General features: G+C 42.2%; 1 protein-coding gene across 14 annotated transcripts in view; it reads left to right on the forward strand.

Annotated features, from left to right (window-relative positions):
* Nucleotides 1-969: 969 nt before the first annotated feature.
* TRMT1 (tRNA methyltransferase 1) overlaps nucleotides 970-20,957 on the forward strand; it is a 24,442-nt gene continuing 4,454 nt past the window's right edge. For 4 of the 14 annotated variants that reach the window (XR_006101831.1, XM_042448516.1, XM_042448520.1 and 1 more), the window contains exons 1-14: nucleotides 978-1,083; nucleotides 1,963-2,043; nucleotides 3,491-3,873; nucleotides 7,842-7,897; nucleotides 8,985-9,130; nucleotides 9,769-9,956; nucleotides 10,451-10,566; nucleotides 11,416-11,528; nucleotides 12,237-12,385; nucleotides 12,604-12,687; nucleotides 13,486-13,555; nucleotides 13,643-13,777; nucleotides 14,659-14,744; nucleotides 17,931-18,039. Coding sequence is in view for 12 of the 14 variants with exons in the window: in XM_042448516.1 (XP_042304450.1) it covers nucleotides 3,518-3,873; nucleotides 7,842-7,897; nucleotides 8,985-9,130; nucleotides 9,769-9,956; nucleotides 10,451-10,566; nucleotides 11,416-11,528; nucleotides 12,237-12,385; nucleotides 12,604-12,687; nucleotides 13,486-13,555; nucleotides 13,643-13,777; nucleotides 14,659-14,744; nucleotides 17,931-18,039 (1,608 nt within the window). In the remaining 2 variants the exon portion in view is untranslated. Of the gene's footprint in view, nucleotides 1,100-1,962; nucleotides 2,044-3,490; nucleotides 3,874-7,841; nucleotides 7,898-8,984; nucleotides 9,131-9,768; nucleotides 9,957-10,450; nucleotides 10,567-11,415; nucleotides 11,529-12,236; nucleotides 12,386-12,603; nucleotides 12,688-13,485; nucleotides 13,556-13,642; nucleotides 13,778-14,658; nucleotides 14,745-17,930; nucleotides 18,109-20,894 lie in introns of all 14 variants that reach the window. The other 10 variants (XR_006101832.1, XM_042448517.1, XM_042448523.1 and 7 more) reach the window with 10 other exon arrangements.

Genomic DNA, 20,957 nt, shown 5'->3' on the forward strand with positions numbered 1-20,957 from the left:
GCAGCATTTCCTTAAAACATCTAAAGGTGTGCTTCAGAGTTGCATAACACTGCTGTGCAGGTTGAAATATGTGAAGACTTCTTAGGAAGGGTGCAGTCCTAGAACACTTGTGAAGTCGAAAGCTTTCATGGCCGGCATCCATAGTTTTTGTGGGTTTTCAGGGCTATAAGGCCATGTTCTAGAAGAGTTTATTCTTGACGTTTCGCCAGCATCTGTGGCTGGCATCTTCAGAGAATGCTGGCATGGAAGAGAGTGGGGGAGATATATATATATACATACTGTGTGACCCTGGGTAGGGAGGAGTGATCTCCATGTTAATCTGTGTATTGTTCTGATGCTGGCGAAACGTCAGGAATAAACTCTTCTAGAACATGCCCTCATAGCCTGAAGAACCCACAAAAAACCCAGCAGTAGAACGCTTACCTGGGAATCAGCACCACTAGACTGAAACTGGGCATAGATCAGTGGTCCCCAAACTGTGCTCTTTAAGGGGTTTTTGGCCTTCAGCTCCCAGAATGTCAGGCTCCTGGCCGACACGGCTGAGGCTTCTGGGAGCTGAAGCCCAACATCTCTTAATAAAGGGCACAGTCTGGGGCGTACTGCGAATGCCCCCCCCCCGTCTCCCCCAAAACCAAGCACTAGCACTGTTTCCAGTGAAGCCCTCTGTCAGACACCTTCAACCGACTCGAGTTTTAATCTTCAACTGTTACTAAGAAAGCATCACAATGTGTTTCAGCCGCTTAATGGGATAAAACGATAGGCGTTGCGTTTGTAAGAAGCACAGCTCTGCTCTGGTGCCACGACAAGCGCCAGTTCCCAGAATTCCACAGCACTGAGCCGTGGCAGAGAGAGGGGCGCCCAGAGCCGGGCTGCTCCTGGCCTGCGGACGCAGGTTTTCCGGCTGCGTTGGGAAATTCTGAGCGGCCGCTTCTCCTTTTTGGCCCTCTGGGCGCGCCGTCCTCTGCTTCCGCTGGATTGGTTGGAGGCGTATCAGCTGACCATTTCCCAGCCCCGTTCAATATGGCGTGGCCTGTGCAGGAAATGTGGAGAGTGGGAATGGTCGGTGCGGCTGTGTAATGCCTTGTGGGTCCTCTTCTTGGTAGTGGGGAACCGGAGAAGGGGCTTGGCGGGGGTCCGGCGGAGGAGGAGGGAATGGCCTTAGTTAGGTCCTTTTATTTCCTCTCCCTGAATCCTGAAATGCAGTGGATTCTTTGGCCAGGGGGTTAGAATCACGTGTGTATGTAATATATCGTGTGTGTGTGTGTGTGGTGTTTGTAGTATGTGTTTATATTGGTGTGTGGTCAGTCACAATTGTCCACTATACCAGGGACAAATGTAGGACAAATTCGAGACCAAAGCTGTGGCCAACTGCAGGACAAAACTCAGCCCAAAATGTAGGACATTTAAGAAAATGGAGGACCTTAAATTTCCTACATTTTGGGCTGAGTTTTGTCCTGCAGTTGGCCTACAGCTTGGTCTCGAATTTGTTCCACATTTTGTCCCTGGTAATAGTGGACAATTATGGCAACCCTATTATATGTATGTGTGTGTAGTACATTTGTGTATACAGCCAGCCCTCCATATCCACAGATTTTTTATCCATGGATTCAAACATCCACAGCTTGAAAATATTCCAAAAATATATAAAGTCCAAGTAGCAAGCCTTCACTTTCCTATTTTATATAAAGGACATCATTGTCCTAACCATAGGATTTAAGGGGACTTGAGCATCCACGGATTTGGGTATCCTCAGTGGGTCCTGGAACCAAACCCCAGAGGATAACAAGGGCCCATTGTATATGTGTGTGTGTGTATATATCTATCTACATTCTGTGCTTTCCTAGTTGTTGTGCCATCTTAGCTATGTTTCTGACTCCGTAGGGTAAGGGGAGGATTGTGGATAAACTGAACCTGATGCTTGTGTTTCTTCTCCCTCACCCCCCCTCCCCACCAACAATACAGGAAGCGCTGGGTCAGAGGCATAAGGCTGCAGAGGAAGGAGCATAATGATAGCCTGCAGGCCACCAGCATCAGAGATTTTCAGTTAAGTATCAAGCATGTTAAATGGCTTTGAGGAAAGGTCATCAAGATCCTCTAGGTCAAGCCTTACTCACTGTCTCTTAAAGATAATATTTTTCTTTTGTTCAGACAAAATCAAGGGTTTCTTGAGAAGAGTTCTTTAACGAAGGATGCTGCCACACTGCAGCAGTTTGACACCATGTTAACTTCCATGGCTCAGTGCTATGAATTCTGGGATTTGTGGTTTGGTGAGTGCACTAGAGCTCTCTGAGAGGGAAGGCTAAATATCTCACAAAACTACCAATCCTAGAGTTCTATAGCACTGCGTTAGGGTAGTTAAAGTGATATCAAGGTGCTTTATTTCTGCATTGTGGCAGCAGCTGTAGAGAATACGCCTTAGAAAGTTGTGGGGTCTCCCTTTTATGTTCTCTTGGTAAATATGAAGTATTAACACTTTAATGCCAAGTACTAGTATTTTTTTCTGTATAGTTGGTCTTCCATATCCATGGGTTCTGCATTCATGGATTCAACCATCCACAGCTTGAAAATATTTCACACAGTCCCCCCCCCCCAAAAAAAAAATTTGATTTTGCCATTTTATATAAGGGGCACCATTTTTCTAAGCTATTTGTATCTATAGTTGGGTGTCCATATTCATCGATTCTTTTATTCAATTATTCATCCACTCACGGCTTAAAAATATTCCAAAAAGATATAAATACAAAAAAATCAAACAAACCATGATTTTGCTGTTTTATATAAGGCGCACCACTTTACTATGCCATAGTAAATGGGTCTTGAGCATCTACGGATTTTATGGAACCAAACTCCAGTGGATATCAAGGACCCACTGTAATGGGAATTGAACGTCTACAGATTTTGGTATCCACTGTGGGGGGCTGAGTCAAACCTCAGCATTACCAATGGACCATTGTACTAGTTAAGAAATGTTTTACGCTGAATAGTTTTGAAGCAGTTTTGCTGTTGGGTGCCTTCAAGTCTTTTCCAAGTTATGGTGACCCTAAGATGAAAACATGGAGTTTTCCTGGCAAGATTTGTTCAGAGGGGGGTTGCCATTGCCTTCTCAGCTGAGAGAGCTGACTTGCCCAAGGTCACCCAGTGAGTTTCCATGGCTGAATGGGGATTTGAACCCTGGTCTCCAGAGTCCTAGTCCAACACCCAAGCTATTGCATCACACTGGCTGTAGTGATTTAGCTATATCAGAAAAGGCAAAGATTGAAAATGTGACTGTTTGTAAAATATCCTTTAAAAAGGCACAATTGCTCTTCACAGATAAAATTGGCGAGGGATTGTGACTCATTCATTCTTTCTTCCTTTTCATCCATACACAATCTTACATGATACCTTGGCCTTGCAAGATGCCATTTATACACAGAACAGGAGTGCTGGTGGATAAATGCCTAGATTTGTAGGATGCTTGCAATAGAAATAGCTTTTCTTATATTTTCAGAATATAGTTGAGGAGAAATCTAAGCTAATGACTAGCACATCTTCCTTGAGGATTTGGTATCTGGGATGCACTTTGGCTCCATATAGAAGTGTGGTAACACTGCAGCTTCAGAACAGTTGTAATCTCTTGCCAGCAACTACTGTTCAAGTCAGAAGTTATTCTTTTGTCAAAGACATGGAAGGTGAACAGACACAAGATATGGAAACAGATGATTCTAATCTGAAACCAAGTGTGGCTCAGTCACCTAAAGCAGGCACCAGTGATGGCTGTGAGCAAATAAAAAATGGCAAAACTCTGATCACAGAAGGGAAGGCGAGAATAATTTTTCCAAGTGCCAATGAAGTCTTCTACAACCCTGTCCAGGAGTTCAACAGAGACCTTACGTAAGTAACAATGAGTGGAAACATTTGTAGATGAACTATTGGAATCTGTCCATGAATGATGATCCTTGTTTTGGGCTTTTTTTAATTAAAGAAGGGGTTGGAATTTGTAGACTAGAGTTGTTGAATGCAATGTAGTGCATTATAGTGAACAAGAGAGTACCTGTGAATATTTTATAGCTATTAACTTCTCTCTGAAAGAAAGTTTGCATAGTTCCTTGCTGAGATACTTCCTGTGCTGGAAGCTGATGTCCAGAAAGGTTTTGGGGTGGGATCTTTGGTCCTCAAGAATATGTGTACAAAATACGGTACGTATCTGTTTGGTGTTTAACTCCTTGTTCATAGTAATGTCCCTCAGTTGCAAAGGGTTTGACACTTTTGTTTTTGAAAGGAAACCTCTTCACCACAATCTCAAAAGTCTTGTGTCTTGGGTGCCCCCCTTCATTGCTAAAAGGATCATTGGGGGAATGGGTTTGTATTCCAGGGATATAAGTATGTACATCCTGGTTTTTACTGATCTCAAGAGCCTTTTGTCAATGAATATAAACTGGCACCACCTTGTTGATGAAAGCATTGATGAAAATAAGACGGGGCATGAGCTTTTGTTCTTTTGTTCCTTCTCTCCTTTAATTCCTGTTGGCAGTGGAAGGGACTGGCCTTATTTGCTGTCCAAAACATCCTGTTATATGGAATGTGGCTTCAGGGGTTTGATGGATGAGAAGATCCTTACTGAAGGATATTTTTGTGTGTGGTGAACCTTAAAGGATGATTTACAAGTATTTTTCAATTGATGAGTTAACCTTGACACAGTACGTTTTATTAGTGCAACATAGGAGTGAGCTAGGGATGTTTCTTCAGATATTATGCAGGTTGTATAAACTCTCACTATTGGATATGCTGTCATGTTGATGGCAGTTGCAGGCCAAAACATCAGAAGGGCCATAGTTGCTCAGTCCTGGTACACTGCTCCCTCGGGTTACGAAATTAATTCGTTCCGCGGCCGCTTTCGTAACCCGAAAAGCCTTCGTAAGCCGAATTGCCATAGGCGCTAATGGGGAAAAGCCGCGTTTCGTGCGAAAAAGCGCCGAAAAGCACAAAAAAATTTTTTCGTAACCCGAAAAACATTCGTAACCCGGAACAATTATTTCCAATGGGATTTTTTCGTATCCCGGAAATTTCGTAACCTGGGTATTTCGTATCCCGAGGTACCACTGTATAACAGTTTAGAACTAAAGGTAAACATATATTAGTATAAGCTGATAAATATGGGGAAACAGACTGATTTAGTAAATGAGTTTTCATCTAAATGGCTTATTGTATGTTCAGTTTACTGTTTTGACTTCATGAATTTGGATAAGTGCCGTTTACAAGGGACCTAAGACAGTAAGTTCTTTTAGAATTAAACAACGAAAATACTGAATTGGTCTCCTGAACAATTAAATGATGGCATAAACAGAATCGTAGAAGTGATTAATGGTGGCATAACTTCAACCTTATCTGTTTTGTAAACCCATAGTTGGTCCATGGGAATTATGATGTTCTTTTTACAGCTTGGAATTAACTAGTTAGTTAATGTGCTAGCTTAATTTATTTAGAAGATTTGTCTACTAGATTTGTCTAGTAATTTTGCCTACCTTTCTACACTCCACAATTAATGCTGAAGTTAAAAATAGTAAATCATGTTTTAGAGGCCATTAGGATGGGTGCCTCTCCATCTGTCACTTTAAGTAAAAGAAGGTCTGCTGGCTCCGGAGAAGAAATGTTAGATTTGGAGGAAAGAGGCCGATTTTTCACTTACCACCTTCAGTGGGTCTGGTCACACACTTTGAGGAGTTTGATACAGTTGGCATTTCAAACAATATTTTTTGAATAACCTCAATTAAAGTGACACTTGTACCCAGATAAATAGAATAGGATTGCTCCATCCACTTCTAATAAGACCACTTTCCCCAGATGATCTGGCAAAGAAATTCTTAACTCTCTAACATACAGTTGGCCCTCCATATCCATGGATTCTGCATTACATTGTCAATCATCCACAACTTGAATATATATATATATTCCAAAGGCAAACCATGATTTTGCCATTTTAAAAAAGGGACAACATTTTACTATGTCATTGTATATAACAGGACTTGAGCATCCACAAGGGATCTTGGAACCAAAACCCAAATTGATACCAAGGGCCCAATGTATATTGTTTCCTTTACACACTTTCACCCAGTCTACTTTTTAGAGCCAGGATTCACTCATTCAAAATGAATGAATGCAAATATTGCTTATTTCATTAGCCTCACAGTACAAGGTTAAGACATTTAAACAAACAAATAATAAGATGAAATGGTGCAGAGAATAATAGGATTATTACATAGGTTATCTTTTGATGTAGACATGACACAAACTGAATATGGGATTCCTGGCTCCTGCAGGCAAAACATGGGCTTCGTCCTGATGTTTATAGGCCATGTTGCTTGATCAGGAGTGGGGAGGCAGCAGAGATTCAGTTGTGCACAAAAAATGTTCTGCATATGCTCAGAGGCTTTCAGAAATTTCATATTAAGGATTTTTCACTCTTGATTTTCCTACTGCTATTCACTTATTATTGTACTTGTAGTGGATCAGGATCTTTTGACTGTGATAAATCACTCCTTTAACAAGCAAGCCTTTAAAACTTGAATAAAGTGTTGCGGGGCATGTTTGTGGAAAGAAAAGACAGCTGCAGATGAGCGACAAACTGAATTGGACAGTTTCAAAGATGAATTCCCATGTTTTGGGACAGCTTTTTCCTATCTGACAGTTCCCAGACATGTTGGACTTCCACTGTTCGCAAGCAGCAATCATGTTATAGGCTTTGTAGTCCATGGAAGAAAAATCCTGGTTGGTGGGCTGACAACTTTAAAAGGAGAAAAGGAGCCCTTTTGACGGAGCTTTAACTTGCATGCCATTCCCTGTAAGTCCCATGGTCTGACCCCACACTAAAACTTTAATAAATGAGTTAATCAGTGGTAACTTACCCAATCAAACAGTGTCAGTTATTAGTGTTTATAATAGTTTTTTGTGGGTTTTTTGGGCTATGTAGCCATGTTCTAGAAGAGTTTCTTCTTGATGTTTCGCCAGCATCTGTGGCTGGCATCTCCAGAGAATGCTTGCTTGGAAAGAAGTTGGGTATATATATACTGTGTGACCTGGGAAGGCAGGAGTGATTTGCATGTGTATTGTTCTGTTGCTAATGGCAGGCCTCAGGGTGGGAGGGTATGCAAAGGAGGATTAGTGTCTGCTTGATTAGTGCTCATTGTCTGCTGGGAAGCCCCTGACCCAGGGAGATTTCTCATTTGCATTTATTGAGTCTTCATCTTGCTATTTTTCAGGACTGGTAGCCAAACCTTGTTTACTTTAGTATACTGCGTGATATTCGGTAAACTCCTGCTTCACTCAGTCAAGGACCAGAGAGACCCTCTTACAGCCACAGGAGTTTACCGCATACCATGCAGCTGCGGACAAGTCTACATAGGGATCACCAAATGCAGTATGCAAACAAGAATCAAGGAACACGAGAGACACTGCAGACTGGGCCAGCCAGAAAAATCAGCAGTAGCAGAACATGCCACAAACCATCCTGGGCATAAAATACTGTTTGAAAACACTGAAATTCTGGACCATGCCAACCATTACCATGTTAGGATGCACATGGAAGCCATTAAAATCCACAAACACCTGGACAATTTCAACAGGAAACAGGAAACCTTAAAGTAAAGTTTTTCTAAAGTGACGTGTATGTTTGAGTGCCTAGCTAGTGATGCTTTACAGAAATCAGGATTTCTCAGGATGTCTACAATCTGGAAAACAGCCTCTTTTGAAGTCACCACATTGTTTAGTGGTTTTTTAAAAAAAATATCCTGGCTGTGAAGCAACAGGACTGCACTGACTTGAGTTATGATACTCCCTGAAACTCTTTCCTCTCTTGCTAACAGGTGTGCAGTCATTACAGAATTTGCTCGCCTACAGCTTTCATCAAAAGGGATTAGGAGTGAGTATCAATGTTTTCCTCTTTATTTCAACTAAGGTCCAGCAGAAGGAAAAAAAAACCCGCAATCATATATAAGAGGCCCAAGCACTGCTAATGCTCTTATAAAGTTGCCTTTTTCTCTGTTACACAGTACAAATAATGTGATGATTTCCCAATGATTCCCACACTATTCACTGTGTACTATCTTTTCTTCGTAAGAACTGGCATGGCCAGGGGCTGAATTAGGAGTACAGTATTTCCCATTTCTTCCCAGGAGCTAGACTTTCTCCTATTCATAGCAGTAGTTGCAGAAAGGAGTGCTGGTGATACTCTGTTCATCCTTCCTTCCTTTTATACAGTTTGAATGATTGAATTCTGGCCTAGGAACAGCTCTGTGTTGTACATCAGCTTGTATACTATTGGTAGCTAGCTGAATGATACGAACTAGCCAGGCCTGACTTTGAAGCAGTAGTTAAGACTCTGTAAATATCCTTTTAACTAACACTGGCTTTTTCTCTAGCCAGGATTCTGTCTGCTCTCTGCTGCAAAGATCAACAAGCAGCTGCAGTCTGCTTGTGCAATTTATGTAATGAATAGGCATGTGAAGTTAATAGAAAATTGAACTTCAGGGTTTTTTTTTTTTTTGATGGCACATAGTTCTCCAGTTATCTAACAAAATTTTCTTCCTGTTCTGGGAAATGCCTGCTAGATGTATTTGAGAATGTATGTAGTCAATCAGTATCAGCTAAATTAAGACAGTGTTAGTTTGTGTCTTTGCAGTTAAGAGGCTAAGAATCATAATTGAAAGACCTGAAGGTGATCCTATGCAAACAAATAAAAAGCAATTAATTTTTGTCAGTCCTGTTTAGTTTAACGTTGAATAGTATACAGTACTGTATTACAGTTGCATCCATGAATTGGTGATTGGGTTCAGGCAAGATTCCAGGGGTGGGTTCATATCATTTAATTAATTAATTAATTGCACTTACATCCTGCCTTTCTCCCAAAATGGGATCCTAGGAAGCTTACAATAATTTTAAAAAATCCAACTAAATCATTAATTTACAAATGTGAAAAAGGAATTAAACTTTAAAATTTTTCCCTCCAGTTGTTGTCCCTGGGGAGAAAGATGGCTCTAAAGTTGTTGTGGATCTCTCAGAGAGAGAGAAGGATGATGACTTGAAACAACCACCTTCTGATGTTCAGCCAGAGGAGGGGGATCATAAAGCTGCAGCAGTGGGAGAAGTTTGCCAGGTGCTGTATTCCTCTGTTTTGTTTGAAGTTTTGGGAGGGCTCTTAATAACACTGAATTGGATAGCCCTTTATTTTATCAATATCATTTATCATTATTATTTTAAATGTGTTGATCCTTTGTTTGTCTTTGTCTATCCTTTATTTTCAATTTTTCTTATGTCACCAATGCATTCATTTATTCCATGTATTTTCTATGCATGTGCCATCTTTCCTTCAAGAAGCCCAAGGCGGTGTACAAGGTTTGCTCCCATTTCTACCCCGACCATATTTGCCACTAGCAAATCCTAGAGCTTCAGCTGACCTTGTTAAATAAGGAGCCTGAGACTTGGGGAAGAGCAGCAGATTTGAAGCATTCACAAGGCAGTGCATCAAGATGTGCTAGAAAAGTTAACTTGTGTTGATTTCAGGATATAAATTGGTCCTAAGACTTTAAGGAAAAGATTTGTTCCGTAACAACTAAAGTCAATGCCATTGTTTCTTGACACTCCTGCAAATGCCATCATGCTGGGCCTTCGTCTTATGGGACCTAGGGCAAATGCTCCAGACAGGTTTAACCCAGCAGTTGTTTGTTTCTAACTCCATTCTTTCAGGACTTCCATCTATGTCTCTTGTTAAAACTTTTTTCTTTCTCTTTGTAGGGTGGACTGAGAGTTCTGGAGGCCTTGGCTGCTTCTGGCCTACGCTCCATTAGGTTTGCCAAGGAGGTACCTGGCCTTCACAGTGTGGTGACTAATGACTTCTCTTCCAAGGCAGTAGAGCTCATAACCCAGAATGTTCAGCTTAATGATGTGGGTCACCTGGTGACTCCAAGCTTGTCAGATGCTCGGTAAGCACAGATCTTTCATTTAGGGTTTGGATGTTAGAACCATTCCTCACTTGACAGCTGGATCCATTTATCTTTGTAAATGTCCTAGAAGACAGTAGAACTGGGACTGGGGCTCATTTACATGTCAGTGGCTAATCAGGATGCAAATGGATCTTAGGTGATGGTTTGCATCGGTGATGGTGGCCCAGAACCTTAGAATGCTTTACTGGCCATGTTCTTAAGATGGTAGCACTTAGGATTGCCAGTGGGGTATATTCTTACACACACAATCAATTATTGCATTTAGAAAACTAGCATGTCATGTTTCTGGCCTTTCATCCTGGCATTTAATTTTTTATGTAGCAAGAATACTTTAGTATGGAGAACAGTTGAGTCCTAAGTGCCAGAATGTATAGGTTTACTATGTCACTAAGGATGCTGTTTCTCTATTTTCTGTTCATGGGATTTGCTGCTTCTGATTGCACCTGTGTATCTCTCCTTTCCCATGTGCACAGGATGCTGATGTACCAGAGTAAGGTAGACAAAGAGCTCTTTGACATCATTGATCTGGACCCATATGGCAGCCCTTCCACTTTTCTAGATGCTGCAGTGCAGGCTGTTAGCGAGGGAGGTAAGATGGCAGTTACTGAGGATGAAAAATGTGGTCTTTTGATTGATTTTCCCAGTGGTTTTTTTTAAAATACAGCACCTCTATCCTATACTTAAAAAATTCCAGGTTGGAAAATCTACTTTGCATCTTTTCCTTCCTTCCTTGGCCAGCCTAAAGAACCAGATTGCTATGAATTTCAAAACAGAATTTTAATCTTAGTAAATGGTTGATCAGTTGATCGTTATTTATCTCTGTCTGTCTGTCTGTCTGTCTGTCTGTCTGTCTAATCTGAGAAATTGAAATTGGGGATAGCTCTAGCCCTGGCTTTATTCATGATGGAGAAGAGAGATTGCAGTAGTGATCCTTACAAGCAGGGAAAGATAAAATATGTCTGATACTGCCCATCTTTCTTGGACTGCAACTCACTTTGTTCTTCACCACTGGTTAGAGCTGATTGAAATAGTAATTCAAAAACATCTAGGGAGCTGCACTATGTCCATCCCTGTTTTAAAGTGTGACAAATGTTCAGATATAATTGGGGAAGGTAGAACTCTGTCCACAGCTGACTTTGACAAATGATATATCTCCCACAACCTTTTTGACATTTGAATCCTGTGTTTGTCACTGTCTTATACTCATGAAGCAAAAAATGGATGTCATTTTCTTTGCAGGGATAGGCTTGCTGAACCTTAAGCTTTTCTCATAAGGATATAATAGAACAGCCTAATGTCATATGACATAATTCCCTCCTCCACCCAGTGGGTAGTGGTGGTGGTCTTAATAATGTGTCTCTTGACTCAGCTGTTGTATGGTTTGATACTTTCTGTGATTTATCTGTATTTTCTGTGAATTATCTTCACTTTGTTGCAGGTCTCTTGTGTGTTACATGTACTGACATGGCTGTAATGGCTGGGAACTCTGGGGAGACCTGCTATAGCAAATATGGGGCCATGTCAATCAAGGCAAGGTTCTGTCATGAAATGGTGAGTAGATTTGAGTTTTCAGGAATTCTTGTGTACAGCCTGTGTTCTGCTGTTGTTGTCTCTTGCCCTGCTCAAAAGGAAATAGTTCCAAATTGGTTGTTTTGCAAGAGGCAGTGGTAATAGCCAGTAGTGCTTGACATGTATCTTTGTCATAAATAAAGAGAATGTGGGACCATAGCCTTTTCTGCTGGACTGACTGTTCTGTGCTTTACTGAGGTGCACCCACACAGTAATGAACTCAGTAGAAAACCATTTCCAAAATGAGGAAACCTAGTATGGACATGCCACAGTATGTGACATTTCAGTGGCTGTTCCTGCTCTCTGGAATTACATTCCATGATTGACTAGGCTGGACCCCTCCCTGCTTTCCTTTTGCCAGTGGGCGGATACCTGTCTCTTTAAGCAGGCTTTTAATGTGTAAGCAGGGAAGCTTCTTAGTGGGTTGTATGTTTTACAGTATTTATTTTTAAAAACTTCGGTATGTCCTTAAATGATTTTATACTGTTTAATGTGTGGGTTTTTGATTGTTTAAAAAAATTGTTGAAGTTTTTAATTGACTTTCTTTTGCTCCCACTCTGGGAGAAAGTTGGCATACAAATGAAATAAAACAAAATAAGAAACCAAGGCTCAAAGAGTCCATGAATGGCATGATGTGTAACTACATAATGTCACTGTCCAAAGACAGCTGCAACTTCTTTCTTTCTACAGGCCTTGCGGATTATCTTGCACAGCCTTGATCTACGTGCCAACTGCTACCAGCGTTACATTGTCCCGCTCCTGTCTGTCAGTGTTGATTTTTACATCCGTGTTTTTGTCCGAGTCTTCACTGGGCAGTCTAAGGTCAAAGCATCTGCCAGGTGAGCCTGCCTCAGACTTCACTGAATTGCCTTACAGTTCCCAGTATGCTTTGTCTGCTGGGGAAAATGTGCAGTTCTCCTGCATGATGCTCTCTAGTGCTCCCATTTCTCTGAGGTAACATTGGGGCTTATCCACTACAACAAGTGCTTCTGAAAGCTCATATCAGAGCCATTCTTTATTTGCCTTTGCTATGTAGTAACTTTTTTCCTCTTGACAGCAAGCAGGCTTTGGTCTACAATTGTGTGGGCTGTGGTTCCTTTCACATACAGAGACTTGGCAAGATGGCTAACAATGGAAACAAGTAAGATTACTGAATGTTTTTAATGTCTTTTAGTAGCCGCTCCTTCCATTGTGTTGTCTTAGCCAGTTCAGTGGTTAGATGCAGGAACAATTGCATTGCTAGGTATTCCTGTGCCACTTAGAGCAAGAAATCTCTTTCAGCAAGGCATCCTTTTACAAATGAGACTGGTGACAGACATTTTCCCTTGCTTTTCCTTTATTTTGCAAAGTACAGGGATTTACTTCTAGTCATGTATCTAAGCCTCATAAGAGCTGTTAACAGAAAAGAGGGGGCAGGGTGTTTCTGGGAGGAAAGGGTGGCTGTGTTTACCATGAGTTGTAGTCATAATCAATTCACCTAATTATTCTGAATGCTGCCTATCGGCATACAGAGCAGTTAGTTCTTCTCTCTGTTACAGACACAGGCTGTAAGGGCTCTCCTCACAGGGATTGCAAACTACCAAACAGGAAGAGACCCTAAGGCAAAAAAAGTCCAAGCTAAGCCAAAGCAGGTGCTCTGGACCTGTGTCTGATATCAGATATAATGGACCCAGTTTTCAGTTACTTATATACACTCGTCCCCCGGGTTACGAAATTAATTCGTTCCGGCGCGTTCGTATCCCGGGGTACCAGTGTATGAGGAGAGACATGGTGGCAGTCATTCTTTAGTCTTCTGGATGCCTAGAAATGTTTAGTTTCTGTAAGATTTCCTGTAAGGCAGTTACCATGCATCAGTGAAAATGTAAGAGGAGACTAAACTAGAAACGAGTCCTTTCGAGCCTGAGGATGGTCTTAAACTTTACTCTTTCTTGCTAAACAGTGTCAACTACAAGGCTGCCTGTGGGCCTCCTGTGGGCCCATCCTGTGAGCACTGTCATCAGCGCCACCAGGTGAGCTTCGCTAGTTTCTAGACCCCATCATAGGATGCTTCTGGCCAAGAGAGCCCCAAATAACCTGTGCTTCTCTTCTTCCTGCAGCTGGCTGGCCCTTTGTGGGCAGAGCCTCTCCATGACGTAGGCTTTGTCCAGCAAGTTCTCTCAGCAGTTGGGAGCAACCCAGGACGCTTCCAGACAAGCCAGCGGATTCAGGGCATCCTGAGCATGGTGCTGGAGGTGAGGATGGTGCCTGTGGCTGCCTAGATGAGGATGGCTGTTGCTAGATAGGATCTAGTCCCCTTTAATATTTCCAGCAGGAACAATTTCTCACTGAGTTATAAAGCAGTGTACTGTCAGGGGATTATACAACTAAGCCAGTGAATAGAGCAAATGGCACAATTGCCATTAAGAAGCACTGAATGAATGAATGGATGAATGTGTGTGCCTGCATTACATTGTAGCTATTTGTTCAAAATGAAAATGCCAAAGTGTGTGTTAGGAGCAGTGACAAGTATTTTGGTGCTCAGCCCTTTTCAGTCCAGGCTGCTGGTTTTCAGACTATGTTCCAGGGGCATTGGAATTCTTAGAAGTCAGGAGTTAACCGAAGCCAGACTTGTTTATTGCTGCTAGGTTCTGTCTTGCAATCAATAGCACCAGGGCAGTATTCATGTCATGCTGTCTCTCAATTTAGTAGGGGGGAAGCTAGCAAGGTGGATCTTGGCCCTGTATGATCTGAGTGTTCACCCTAGACCAGTTCTTCTTAAGCTAAATGATGTAGGAAATAAGTAGTGCCCTCCACCAAGTGCCAGGGACCAACACTATATTTGTACTCATTGGCTACAGCTGTTTCTTTTTGTCCTTTAAACTTGTGGACCAGCCACAGCCCACTACTTTGAGTAGAATCTTCTAGACTACTGTGCTTCATAGTCTTCTACAACCTCCAGAGGTTCTGAGGTGAATAAATTAAGGCTTCTTGCTGCTTTTCTGGAGGCAGAAAGTTTAAAACCATTGTCTTTGTCCACTAAGGTTCTCTCTAAGAGAAGCAGCTGCTGCCTCATTTGTTGTGACAGCAGAGCTAATCTTATATTTGACTTGTCTGTTTCCTTCTTGTGTGGTAGGAACTCAATGATGTCCCTCTATATTACACCCTTGATAATCTCAGCAAAACCGTCCACTGCAGCAGTCCCTCATTGCTGCAGTTCAGGTAAGATTTGGAGGTGCAGGGCAAGAGGTTGCTGTCCTAAAAGTGGTATCCCAAGAGAAATGGGCAGGCAATCACCTTTATCGTTTGTTGTGTTGGGCAGGGGCTCACCTTACTGACTGACAGGCCCAAGCTTTGAAAGCCTTTTGAGATCTAAACCTAAAGCCTTGTATAATAATAAAATAATAATAATAAAATTTATTTATATTTTCCCACCTCTCCTGGGTGGATCGAGGCGGGATTACAGCATAATATCAAATATAATACAGTTAAAATACATTAATACAAACAAGTTCATAAAATGCAAAAATAGCAATTAACATAACAATAAAAAGCAATTTCACAAGCAATGGTGGGGCAGAATGCTCTCATCCTGTACAGGGAAGTACAGTGGTGCCTCGGGTTACGAAATTAATTCGTTCCGCCGCCGCTTTCGTAACCCGAAAAGCATTCGCAAGCTGAAATGCCATAGGCGCTAATGGGGAAAAGCCGCGATTTCGTGCGAAAAAGCGCCGAAAAGCACCAAAATTTTCTTCGTAACCCGAAATAACCTTCGTAACCCGGAACAGTTATTTCCTATGGGATTTTTTCGTATCCCGGAAATTTCGTAACGTGGGTATTTCGTATCCCGGGGTACCACTGTAGATCTGTATTTCACAGGAGATCAGGTGGGTATGCTCGCCAGAAGAGCTCTGTCTTAACTGCCTTCCTGAAGGTTTCCAGGGAGGTGGTAAGACAGATCTCTTCCGGGAGACCATTCCACAGTCCTGGGGCAGCTATACTGAACACTCTATGGGAAGGTGAAGTAAATTTAGTTGTTGTTAGCTCTAGCAAATTATTCTCCATTGTTCTAAGAGTGCGGAGCAGATTATATAGGGAGATGCGTTCCTGTAAGTAACTTGGGTCCAGGCCATATAGAGCTTTAAAGGTAATAATCAACACCTTGTATTGCACCCGGAAGCAAATTGGGAGCCAGTGAAGATCTTTCAAAATTGGTGTTATATGGTCAAACTTTGAGGATCCGGTGACCATTCTGGCTGCCATGTTCTGCACTAGTTGCAGCTTCCAAATTTGATACAAGGGTAGCCCCATGTAGAGCGCATTACAGAAATCAAGACGAGAGATTACCAGAGCATGTACCACAGTTTCAAGATCCTTTTGGTCAAGGTAGGGACACAGTTAGCGTATCAACCGAAGTTGATACCACGCACTTCTGGCTGTCGCATCCACTTGCACGCAAACTGCAAACTTCGTCCTTCAGGTGAAGTGTGACCCCGTCCAGGACTGGTTGGCAGATTTCCTTCCCCAGACCTAAGGATCCTATGGCAAGTACCTCCGTTTTCTCTGGATTCAACCTGAGTTTGTTTACCTTCACCCAGCCCATCACCGGCTCAAGGCAGGCATTCAGAAGAGAGATGCCGTTCTTAGTCACTGTAGCAATCGGAGACATAGAGAAACATATTTGGGTGTCATCAGCGTACTGATAACACCGCGCCCCATGTCTCCGGATAATATCTCCCAGTGGTTTCATGTAAATGTTAAACAGCATGGGGGACAGAATTGCGCCTTGAGGGGCGCCAGATGTCAGCTCTCTCCTTAGAAGAGCAGCTGTCCCCCAGCCTCCCCATCTGGAAACTGCCCAAGAGGTAGGAATGGAGCCACTGGAGCGCAGTGCCCCCAATCCCCAACTCCCTCAGGCATTCCAGAAGGATACCATGGTCTATGGTATCGAAAGCCACTGAGATGTCCAAGAGCACCAACAAGGTCACACTTCCCCTATTGATGCCCAGATGGAGATCATCGAGTAAGGCGATCATGTCTCAACTCCGTATCCCGCCCTGAAGCCGGTTTGAAATGGGTCCAGATAATCGGTTTCTTCCAAGACTGCTTGGAGTTGGAAGGCAACTACCCTCTCTCGATCACTTTGCCCAAGAATGGTAATAAGGAGACTGGTCTGTAATTGTTTCTCACCAGGGGGTCCAGGAAGGGTTTTTTAAAGAGTGGTTTAACCACCACTAATTTTAATTTTGATGGAAATTTATCCTCCCTGAAGGTTGCATTGATTATAGATTTTAATAATCACAGCATCCCCACCCTGGGCGGTCAGCCAAGATGGGCAAGGATCGAGGGGGCACGTCGTCTTCCTTATGCTTCCAAGGAGCTTGTCCACTTCTTCGGTATCTACAAACTCGAAATGATCCAGTTTAACATAGTCCACGGAGTCTCTGGATACTTCTCATTGTTTTTGTTATAATGCTGGCATCGAGATCAGCCCTTATCTGCGAGATTTTATCTGCAAAAAAAATGATTAAAAGTGTCACAGCAAGCTTTTGTTGGTTGTAATGGAGGGTTCAGGGTGGGAGGCAGTTGGGTGAACTCTTTAACCACCCTGAACAAATCTGCTGGACGAGACTCTGCAGACGCAATATGTGCAGCATAGAAGGAGTATCTGCTCTGGATGTCCGATAAGCATATCCAACACTTTTCTATTTCTTAAAAGTTCTGCTTTTGGATTCAGTCTTTACCAACAGAATGCCTTGTGATCCTCTGGTTCGTTATAGCTCAGGCATAACAGCTCAGCTGTTAGATCAGGGTGAAAAATGTGCTGTCCGCTAGATGTTTTTGAACTGCAAACTGCCCACATTCTTCTCCATTGCCAACCGCTGACTGCAGTTCATCCAAGTTGCAGTCCAGCAAATCGGGAGCGCTATATGAATATGCTGTGTGGTTTGTTCCATAGTGCAGGATGCACAGGCCCCAATGCCTGGTCTTTCAGGTTGTCCAAAAATACATCCTCTGGCAGGATGAGTTATTTTTAATGTAATTTTTCCTGGTTTAAGTACACAATTGCTCTTAGTCTGGGAACTGATGTGTGTGATTGGACGGGGGGATTTTTGATTCAGCTTGTAGGATATGGAACAAAGAGCATTTCACAGAGTATTTGGGAAGACTAAACTGACAGGTTCGGGTTTGTTGTCACCAACAAACAACAGACATTTAGAGTGGCATGCTGAAATGGCCTTGATTAAGCCAAAATGGGGTCCCACACCATGTAATATTAGCTTGAGTCTAGTGCACACATAGATCATTTTTAGGCAAGAAAGCCTTTGTAGCAGCTTCTGTTAGTGTTCCTTTTGACTTGGGAAGCTGGCAACTTCCATGCAAGATTTCTTTTTCTTTCGTTTTCAGATCAGCTCTCCTCCATGCGGGTTACCGGGTGTCACTGTCACATGCCTGCAAGAGCGCCATCAAGACAGATGCACTACCACCTGTGGTTTGGGACATCATGCGTTGTTGGGTAGGCTGAGTAAGGGATTAATTTAATGAAAAGAAGCACATCATAGGTCCAGGCTATCTGAAAGACTGTATGAAATGAAATGAAATGAAATTTTATTTATATACCGCCGTTCCTATGATCACGGCGGTTTACAGCAAAGTAAAACACAATACAATACAAATTTCAATCAGCATAAAAAGCATATACTACAATACAGCAATCAAATAATAAAACAATCTAAAATTACATTAAATAGTGTACAGCAGCGACAAAAAAGATAGGGCATGTCCCCAACCAATCCCTAGTAAGAAAGATAAAATAACTAAGCCCCTCTCTATCTCCCTCCCTCTAACGAGTCCCCAACAGCGGGACCAGACAACAGTCCTTGGCTCTCAGCCCTGGTGGTATAGGCGGCAGGCAGAGTCCCCTGGGCCGCTCCTGCCCAGATGGAAAGGGTGACGGCAGCGTCCTCTTCAGGGGGGGGGAGCCAGCGGGCCGGCTTTTGTAGGGGCCGCTCCCACCGGCCCCGCCCCCCTGGAGAAACGCCGCGGCGGCGGCGGAGAAAGTTCCCTGGGCCGCTCCTACCCAGATAGAAAGCATTACATATGGATAGCTGTGGTTACCATTACTTCAGCATTATTTATAGAAAGCACACTAAAAAAGCAAACCATTTTTACTCATATGCTACATCAAGCAGGAGAGCCAGTGTGACATAGTGATTTCAATGTTGGACTATGACTCTGGAGACCAGGGATCAATTTCCTGCTAGGCCATGGAAACTCACTAGGTGACCCTGGATAGGTCATATACTCTCAGCCTCAGGGGAAGGCAATGACAAACCTCCTATGAATGAATCTTGCAAGAAAACCGTGATAAGGTTTGCCTTAGAGTTGCCATAAGCTGGGAACGATCTGAAGGCAAACACCAAAAACAACAAACTTGGAGCAGGGACGGGGCCCAACATGTGCATGTAGATGAAAAGTGGGGGGGAGGGGGAGTGCAGGGTGAAAAAGTTTGGTAACCACTGCATTATTTGAAGAATATTCCAAATAACAGAATATTTGAGACAACCCTTTCTCTTTCAAAAAGTCCCTGTTGACCACATTAAGTTAGATTTTACACTATCAAGACCATAATCTAAAGACTGACAAGGCTTGAACAAAATTTGATGTGGCACCACACCTCAGCAGTCAGCCAAAATTTACCTGGTCATCTATCAACCCACACCCAACCCGTATTAAACTCAAATTTTACTCTAAATAATAATTTTAGGAGACTATACCTTCAGGCACACTGCTGGAGCCATTGCAAGTCTCATTATCTGGACAGACATCAGGATAGTCTTCATTTGAAGGAAATTTTACATAGCGGCTGAAAAAAATTGTTTGTCGTTCAACACTAACACACGTTGTAATTTAATGTTCATGCATTATCCATCCTAAATGGTGGTAAAAACAGTGGACCTACTGGTATGTCAGTTAATGTTAGAGAAATATTGCCTCATTCACAATAACTAACATACACATATACATCAGAAACTTAAATGCCAGATCTTCAAGAAAATCAGAAAATTATGTAAAAACCACAGGCAAATAAACGGAGACAAAATATTTGGAATCTTGACTGCAGTCTTCTCTATGATCTGGTTTACTAATAATGGCATTACTATTGTCACACAGTGTCATAGTATAATTAATGTTTAGGCAAACACTATGGTAGCCCCAGACAAGCAAAAGCAGCAAAGTAACCCAAGACAGTTCCATGACATCAATACACCTGTATAGTGTGGTTTAACTTGGATAGTTAATTTGGATAGGTTTTTTTAAGGGCTAAGACAAATTTATGGAGGACAGATCTATTAGTGACAACCAATCATGAAAGCTAAATCTATCTAACAGGTAATCTGTGTACACAACAGAAGTAAAGACCATCATTTTGATGTGCTGCTTCTGAGTTCATCTGACTGGCTGCTGTTAGCAACATGATATTCTTAGATTTTTCTTTTAACATATTTATCAGAAAACCCTACAGTTTTCAAGGCTTATGCAGTTTTTATGAACATGAAATCTAGATCCCATATACAGATTAATTTATAGTGGATGTCAAGCATTTAGTAGGCAGGAGATAGATTATTATCTATCATAGAATCATAGAATCGTAGAGTTGGAAGAGACCACTAGGGCCATCCAGTCCAACCCCCTGCCATGCAGGAAATCCAAATCAAAGCATCCCTGACAGATGGCCATCTAGCCTCTGTTTAAAGACCTCCAAGGAAGGAGACTCTATCACCCTCCGAGGGAGTGCATTCCACTGTCGAACAGCCCTTACTGTCAGGAAGTTCCTCCTAATGTTCAGGTGGAATCTCTTTTCCTGTAGCTTGCATCCATTGTTCCGGGTCCTGTTCTCTGGAGCAGCAGAAAACAAGCTTGCTCCCTCCTCAACATGACATCCTTTCAAATATTTAAACAGGGCTATCATATCACCTCTTAGCCTTCTTTTCTCCAGGCTTTTCTCTCGTTGTTGTTATTATTATTATTATTACTCAGATAGATTATTCACTACAGTAACTCTCCAGAGACAATGCTGCTACAGATTAACTAGAAAAATGAATATTACATTTAAAATGAATTCACTGCTATGGTATAGATGGAACCTATACTCACCTAATCCTCTCCAGTATAACACTGTACAAGTAATCTAGGGTAAGCTTATGTTTGGGCACAGCTATGAGTAGTGGCTGGCCATACAGGACAGTCCTGGGGTAGAACTGGATTGTCTTGCTTTCTTTTCTCTGAAGTAAACTGAAAGTGTAACACATTCATCACCATCTTCAGTGGGCTTACAAATTTCATATCTGCAAAGAGAAAAAAAAAATAATCTCTCCATATGAATCTGCAAGGGTCCTAAGATCTATGGTGAAGAATTTATTTTGGTCCCAC

Source organism: Sceloporus undulatus, chromosome 2 (assembly GCF_019175285.1).
Source record: "Sceloporus undulatus isolate JIND9_A2432 ecotype Alabama chromosome 2, SceUnd_v1.1, whole genome shotgun sequence".
In the NCBI taxonomy this organism is placed as follows: domain Eukaryota; kingdom Metazoa; phylum Chordata; class Lepidosauria; order Squamata; family Phrynosomatidae; genus Sceloporus; species Sceloporus undulatus.